Source organism: Bremia lactucae, linkage group LG12 (assembly GCF_004359215.1).
Source record: "Bremia lactucae strain SF5 linkage group LG12, whole genome shotgun sequence".
Lineage (NCBI taxonomy): Eukaryota > Oomycota > Peronosporomycetes > Peronosporales > Peronosporaceae > Bremia > Bremia lactucae.
Window position 1 is genome coordinate 3414671 of NC_090621.1, and position 8383 is coordinate 3423053.

At 44.3% G+C, this 8383-nt stretch overlaps 2 protein-coding genes across 2 annotated transcripts; both read right to left on the reverse strand.

Annotated features, from left to right (window-relative positions):
* Positions 1–2054: 2054 nt before the first annotated feature.
* Positions 2055–2246, reverse strand: CCR75_006337 (uncharacterized protein; the record flags this gene model as incomplete). The annotated part of the gene is made up of 1 exon (XM_067964407.1): positions 2055–2246. The coding sequence occupies one exon, from the start codon at positions 2244–2246 to the stop codon at positions 2055–2057; it is 192 nt and encodes a 63-aa protein (XP_067820848.1).
* Positions 2247–4006: 1760 nt separating this feature from the next.
* On the reverse strand, positions 4007–4255 carry CCR75_006336 (uncharacterized protein; the record flags this gene model as incomplete). Its single annotated transcript, XM_067964406.1, has 1 exon — positions 4007–4255. One exon carries the CDS (start codon positions 4253–4255, stop codon positions 4007–4009), a length of 249 nt encoding a protein of 82 aa, XP_067820565.1.
* Positions 4256–8383: the final 4128 nt, after the last annotated feature.

The window sequence follows — 8383 nt, forward strand, 5'->3', positions numbered from 1 at the left end:
GTTGCGTTCAGCTAATTGAAGCTGACGTGATTGACAACAGACGACGCGCTCTGCGCCGTCTTTGTCATATTGCATTAACACAAAGCCAACTTCTCAATCGCTGGCGTCACAAACCTCATGAAAGGGTCGGTCTTGGTCAGCAATCGCCAAGATTGGCGATTGCATCAAGCTTTAACCGATAGCCTCAAAGAAACGCTGCCAATCAGCGTTCCATGACCACTTAACATTTTTTTTTAAGCAAAGAAGAAAGATGTACCGTCATTTCGGCAATGGCGTGAGTACTTGTGCAGGTACGCCGCCAAACCAAGGAACTTTTTATGTCGCTTTACATCGACTTGCACAGGCCAATCGGTGATCGTCTTGATCTTTTTTGGATCCGGTCGTACACCGTTTGCCCTTAAGAAGTGGTATTCTTGCTTTCAGCGAATATACACTTCTTGAGATTTGCAAACAACTTCTGATTACGCATAAGTGCAAAACCTTTCGGACGTGGGTACGACGAACTTCAACATCCGACTTTCCGTTCATGGCTCAACAATGAACTAAGACGTCATCAAAATAGCTTCGTGTAGAATCCCGCACCGATCTCAACAGATTGGTTTCACATCTGTTAAATATCGCAGGGGCATTACTAAGTCCCTGTTGCAAGACTAGCCACTCCCATAGCATACCGCTTGGGGTGCTCACTTCTGTGAACGGAATACCTTGTTCGCGCATAAGGAACTAGTAGAATCCATCCATCAGATCCATCAACGTAAAGATAGTACTCTTTGGCAAACCATCAATGACAACATCTTTTCGTGGTATCGACGTTTGAGCCGGTACAGTTGTAACGTTCGGTTTATTGAAGGCATGCACTATCCGCCATCCTCTTGTTGCTTTCACACAGAAGGTCGGAGAGCTATATTGGGAAGTTGATTTCCTTTAATGGCCCGCTGCTAAGCGTTCAGCAAATAATTTGTCGATCGCTATTACTTGTTCACGAGGCAATGGCCATTGCTTCATGACACAGCATTTCAAACCTGGGATTAGGTCAATTTCGTGTCAAGTGCCTTTATCCTGAAGCAACTCGCACGATGCTGATTCAAGGATAACATTCTTAATTCCTTGAATCGTTATATAAAGGATTTGTCTTCAAAGACTCCCAGGTTATGGACGTAAAACGTTCATCTGAGTCTTCTCATCGAGGACACTTTCGTCGATCGATAAGCTACTGAGAATCCGTTCGTTCTCAGGAAATACTTTTGCCGACAGAATATCGGCCACGAAGTTGTCATCTGTGACAAGTACGCGGATCTGCTTGACTTTGCCACTAAGCAGATCACGCAAGAAACGTTTCGGCCCTAGCGTTGCAGTTGAGATATCTCCAAAGTTAACTTCGGAGGCGCTAATAGATCAAGTGTATAACCGCCTACACTTGATTTATTGTTTACTAAGACATTGATTGTCTCACATTTCTTCTTTGGAACTTATTTCCAAATGTATCTGGGAACCTATAATTGAGGTTTCCGGGGACTTATTCCTAAAAAAAATATTCAGGGGGTATTCTACCCAACTGCCTCTAGCTGTGGCTGCGCTACCACGGCGACATCCTCTACGATCGACTCTCCAGCCGATCTAGGACTTTCGCACTGTCTCCTATAGACTGGCGTCTTAAGCTTTCTTGGATGCTGCTTTTTAAGCAAGCATCCTTGTTTCGTACCACTGAGCTTATTCGAGTGGTCGAACTTCGATGCTGCCTGTGCTTATGCACAGCCGTCGGGATCAAACTCCACAATGTGTTGGTTATTCACACTGAGGTATTGAGCAGTCATGCATGCTAACGAAGTAAGCCATCGCACACACTCGTAGGACATCCACACGCTTATAGACGCTCCAAGACTTTCATCTATTTTGTTGCGTCCCCATAAAACTAGCCTTTCTTCATTGATTTTGCCTTTGCAAATTTTTACGCTCCCAAAAACGAAATAATTTTTACATGCTAACAATTACACATTTTTATTTTATGCAACAAAAACACCTTGACAGCTTAATTTGAGTTATTTTAAAAAGAATCAATTGTCATCCAAATGCATGACCTTCTTAGCAATAAACATTGCCACAGCTTTTCTTTGACTGTCGCATTTTAAATGTGTACTTAACAATTCTTCGTATTGCTCTACAAGTGATGTGTGCAATGGATAGTGCTCTTGTTCCTCTCCAGACGTTGCCACCACCACCACTTTTTCGATGAACTTATTCCCCATTATGCTCCGTCTATTAAAAGCTTGCCTTTATCAAGCGTACCACTGCTCTTCCGTCTAGGTGCGAACGATTGTTTCATCGCCATACTGATGCTTTGAGCTTCACACAACTGTACACACTCCATCATGCGTCTTTGAGAACGCCGCTTGCTCTCAAGCTTGCGCTGGTTCTGATTCGCTTTGGAGCGGTGGCGTTCACAGAGATTATGGCGCTCCCCATTGCGCTTGGTCGTTCGTGGATTCCAACATTTTTTGTTGCGGTAGCGACATAGCAAAGAGTCCATTATAGCCACGTTTTTTTGTATTGTCGTCACCTTGGGATGCATCCAACGTGGCATGTCCAATGACTGGACATGCATTGGCCGTAGAGCTGCAGTCACAGTAGTGAGAAACCGAATCGGTGGGAGGCGCATTGGGACATGCAGAGCCGCAGACGCTGAGAGCATGTGTAGGTTGAGGCTTTCGATCGAGCTACAGGGACTCGTTACGGTCATTGAGAGCGCCTGTTTGGTATCAAAAATAGTTTTTTTCGTGCCATTTTCTGGCAGTGTTTTGTTTAGTAAGTGGTCCATTACGAGGGACGTTTGCTACTCGTGTTTCCAAAAAAAATAATGACGGATAGGGAGCAGCTACACCCGAATAAGTAGTTTGTAAGGTTTAATTGGTACAATTGAAGCGAGTTGGATTTGTTTTTAAAATGATATCCCATGTGAGCCAGGCGCGTATGTGTGGAGATCAATGACTGGACTTTATGGGCTACGTTGTGGTGTCTTTTGTCAAGATTCTTTGCTCAAATCGTATAGAGAGGTTCATCCTGTGAACCTTTTAGAATGTCTTTAAGGCACGTTTTGAGCATAATTGATTGATATTGTCGTCGCGTCGCTTTTGAGATTAATTACGCACTTCTTCAAGATGGTGATGCAAAATTACGCAAAAGAATGATTTTTTAGGTTCCTTCCGTTCATGGATGCCCTTTTCTTCCGTGAATTCAGCAGCTGAGGGACTCATTTGGGCCACAAAATATGTCATATCGTTCTTTTTAATTTAAAACGTCCAAGGGATTGCTAGAAATGAACGCCAAAAGTGTCACGCCATCATCGTATTTTGAAAATTTTTAAAATCTATGAACATTACATGAAAGAACGTGACTTATTATATAATCGAAACTTTAGAAAGGGCCAAAATGATATAGAAGCGTCTTGACATGTACCATTTATGACGTGATCAAACTTGAGATGGGTCAAGCACAAATCGAGTACAGCTGAACCGCCTCTTTTGCAGTATCTCCGAGTTGGAATACAGAAGATTTGATCTTTGAGGTGGTATACATTCGTTTTCCAGTATACGTGCATGGTATTTAACGCCGCTTTTTTAGTGTTTAAGGACCCAAAAACCGACTTTGTGCTCTAAACTAGATGCACTTTGACCCTAAAGTTGCTGCTATTCACCGATAACATACCTTCACATCGTCTTTAAATATTGATATTTGCAGTGCAACCGTTGGAAAGGTCACAACTCTTTAATTGTCTAACGCACTTGAGCTAAATACGCTGTGATTGAATTGCATTGTCTTTTCCGTAATTCGTTGCTATTTTGAGAAACTTTAGATATGAATAATAAGTCTTAGAGTTTGGTACAGTGCAGCTTGTTTAAAAACTTTGGCAAATAAATGTAAACGAGACCATTATAAGAAAAAAGTGTATTGAGACTGGCTGTCTATTATAATCTCTTGAATAAATGCAACTGTTGTTGGCAACATGCCTTCAGTTTTCGAGTTTGTCACCAATATGATTAAAAAAATTGGCCGTGTCTGTAGCGGCATTACCGACTCCTTTAAACGCTTTACCAGTTGTATTCCCAACCTTCGCAACAGCATGATCAGTCAAGTCTGCAGCTTCCTCTTTCGCTTGCTGTGCGGCATTGTCAGTGGCATCACCAATGTTATTAAGGTAATCCGTGAAAAAGTTGCCTGACGCAACAGAGAGGAACGCGAGATACATCAAAACACGCATTCTTGTTGAAAACGGTCGTTCGGGTCTAGTGTTGCGTGTTGATGCAATTCTTGTCGATTTAGAAATGAGCCGAAGGATGTTGCCAGTGTCTTAAATCGATCACAGTAATTATATAAATACAAGTAATGAGAGCGAGTTCGGGCATCTGTTTGCGACAACTCAATTAAAACGACGAAGGAATATACATTGGAAGCGAAATCATTTTGAAGAAGGAAAAAAATAAATAAATTGCACGATTTTAGCCTTGATCGTTCGATAGGTAGACGTGCACCGCACGGCCACGCAGTGTGTTTGCCAAGTTAATTTTAAGTAGCAAGGCGCCATTGAAGCGTGACTTCATGGAGACAGGCCGATACTATCCTACGAAATTGTTGCCGCTAAAGTACTCGTTTTTATGTGAAGGATGGAAGGATGGTGCAGCTTGACGATTAGTAGACACTAGGAATTTGTGTCGAGCGACTAATTGCGAAGATGGTGAGGGACGCGCAGCCCGTCTGTTAAGAATGCAACTTTTTTAATTGCCTGATAGACTTGGGATGTGGTGTTTCAAGTTCCAGATGGGTCTCGTTGCTTTCGACAAAAACCACATGTCTAGCATTAAGATGTGCTCTTGTGGACTTGCCATCGATCAACGTAGTAACGACATGTCTTTGGTGCAAGCATTTTTTTACAAATTGCAGGCAGTTTTTTCTCGTCTTTGACAAACATAATATTCTTTAGGTGTCATACAAGTTTCAGATACAACAAGGAGACTAACTCTTGAAGAAGTTCTGCTCGTTACCTAATATTTGAAAACCCATAAGAATAAGCATAAAGAATACAACGGCCACAGACAAAAACTGCTGCGGCCACAGCGTTAAGTACACTTTGTGTACTCTGGTAAAGTGACGACACGGGAGCGGTGAGCCGTCTCCTCGTGCGCACTTACCAAGTAGGAAGTAGTTTTTTAATACTTTAGCCCGTTAAAAAACGGGCTAAAGTAGCCCTAATGTAACACAGTCCCGTTAAGTACACTTGGTGTGCTTAACGGAATGATCAATTACTTAAAGAAAGTAATTAGACCCACCACTCGGGTGTGGTTTATATTTTTGAGCAACCCTTGTATATGTGATGCAAATAGGTGCATTCACATTAGGAGGTATGACGCCTAGCGTCATCCGTGACGCGAGATATCTAATAGATACGCTCGCAATACATATTAGTGTTATCTACAGAGATGACATTTTTGATTGGTAAAAATACGTATTTATATTTAATGCGATTGAATATAAATCAGTCTAAAAACTACTCTCTACTTGGTAAGTGCGCACGAGGAGCCGGATTACCGCTCCCGTGACGACACTTTACTAGAGTACTTCGTACGTTGGGTGAGGTCGCTAATGCACTTACCACAACTACCTCGCTGCACGCAAGAGAAGCTGGTTTAACCGCTTCCTCCCGCTGTGCTAGGGTGTGTGTCTAAGTCGCCTACAAGTTATCAGAATGATTTATATTTAATCGCATTAAATATAAATACCTATTTTTACCAATCAAAAATGTCATCACTGTAGATAACACTAATATGTATTGCGAGCGTCTCTCCGAGATACCTCGCGTAACGGGTGACGCTAGCCATCATCCCTCCTTATGTAAATGCACCTATACCGTTCAGCTATAATCTCTTATATATCTACATTTAGCACCCGACGGATTAAAAATTAACCAATATATAAAAAGTTCGTCAAATGCCGATTTAAAAATAGGTAATGCTTTACCATTATGTAATATACCTATTGGCAGTTTTTACATAACTTAACGGGGCCTGTGTAAATTAGGGCAACTTTAGCCCATTACAATATTCCCTCTTTAAGAACGAATTTACATTATGAAATTCGTTAAAGAGGAAGGAGGAACTGCGAGCTCCTTTACGCGCCGCTAGTTCTCTTATTCACTCTAGCGACCTGCGTTTTCATACACGGCGCCAAAGATGCCACTTAAAAGGGGCCACGTTGGTGGGTCGTCTGCGAAGACGCCCACTCGACCTCGCGCTAAGCGCACTCGCCGCGTTAACACGCCGACAGCTACTGCTGCTGTCGCGTTAACGGGGCTAAAAATCCATCCCACTTTAACAGTGAAGGGGTTCATCCGTCGCTCATTGTCGACTACGTTGAGTCGACACCGTTGCCGTCACCTCATATTAGTGATGCAGACAACGAGCACATGAAGAAGGATGATGGCGCATTATTTTCCATCCATACTTCTCGCATGGCTCACAACATGGAGACAGTAACATTCACGAATGCTTTCTCGTCGTCTACGCTAGATAGCGCAGCGACAGGTAATGAGAACGCTGCCCATGAAGGCGCAGTCGCTTCACCGTTAGGTGAAACTTCAACGTCTTATGATCAGACCATAATCCGTAATGGTTCGGACATAGAGGATTCAGAGTCTAAAGCTCCGCCGACGGACACGTGAACGTGCTCAGTCGGTGTCACAAGCCAGTCGTTTTAGACGTGGCTATGTGACGGGTGGCATATTACTGATGCCCCCTCCATCTAAATAACGTCGTTTAAACAGGTCAAGAGCGTCGCTCCTAAAGCGTGCTCTTCTTGACACTCATAATTATTATGGCGTCTTTAAATCATGGAGGGCTCAGGGAAAATCGCTTAGGTGTTTTTCCCGATCCCGGTCGTGTTGCATACAAATGACACGCCAAACCAATTCGAGGCGGAAATTTTACACGCATTCATCCGCATTCCGATGCGCTGAAACAGCGGTCGCAGCGAGTTAATTTCGCCCCCTAAGAAATCATAGGCGCTATTGTACCCCTGCTTCTTCTGACAACGCTACTTCTGCTAGTCCATTTGAGACAAGCGAAGAGATTTGAACTGGTGCTTCTACTTTCATAGGCAGCCACCAAGCCGAGCACATCAATACGTAGGGTATCGATCGGTTCCCAAGAGTCAAAACTCTTCCGGTATCCTTTCCATTGGACGAGGATCTGATACCCTTGCCTCACGGAGCGGTGGGCAAGCAACCTTCCAACAAGGAAGCGTTGATTCCCACCCGCATCCATCAGTGCAGGCGGGCCCGATAGGAGTGGCGATCTCGCCCAACTACTCGCGGCTGCCTTACCTTCGTCCGTTAAGTCACCGGCGTTAAGCGCTGCTGAACAACGTATTGCGGATCTCGAGGGCCAAGTCTCACGACTGACCTCGGATCTCGTTGATGTCCGAGCGAAGGCTCGTCAGGGTTATGAACTCCTGAAGACTCGCTTGGACCTCTTTTAAAGGATAATGCTGAGGGATCCGCGTTACTCGCGTGATGTATCCCGCTCTCCAAATCCTGTTCGTGGTGGGAGGAGTCGGCCCGATAGTTTTTCACCTTCACCGTCCTTCTCATTCGAACGACGCTCGACTCACAGTCGGCATCACCATCGGTCTCCTTAGACGGATGGGGATATGTGACCTTATTTGGGTCTACATACCGTTTCAGACGACCCATGTACAATACGGGTGCGTCTTCATATACGGGAGAACCGTGAGCCTATAATTTAGGTCTTCAACCTCTTCTACCACCGTGAAGGGCCCAATGAAGCGCGGAAGCAACTTCGTAGCACCTCCAGGCAGTACATAATTTGCATTTTTAGGTAGGGTATCAGTACTTGATAGTACTTTTTCACCCACTCTAAAGCGTTCATTATTCTTGCGACCATTTCGGTCCGCATATTCTTTTTGCTTGTCCATAGCGCTTGCCATCGCGTCACGGACTTAACGTCTGATGGCTAATCGCTGATCCACAAAGCGTTGAGCCTCGCTCACGCTTTAAGCATCAAACTCGCCTATGATACCGCCGAGAGGTCGGTCATTAGGCGTAGTTTTATTGACCACTGCTAAACTGGCAGGGTCACTAGGGCAAGGTTTTGTCTTTGAGATGATACACTCATGGGTCATCGTCATATTGACGAAACTGTTTCCCTATTTCGCACCGAGCACAGTCTGGGGCCCTCCTCCACTTAGACTCGGGCTGCGCACAAACGAGACTGGCGTCCGAGGATAGTGCAGTCCGTTAATATAAAAGGTGTCTCACCCGTACTGGCGTGGACACTGTTATTTATAGCGAACTCCACAAAGGGCAATTGCTTGCTCC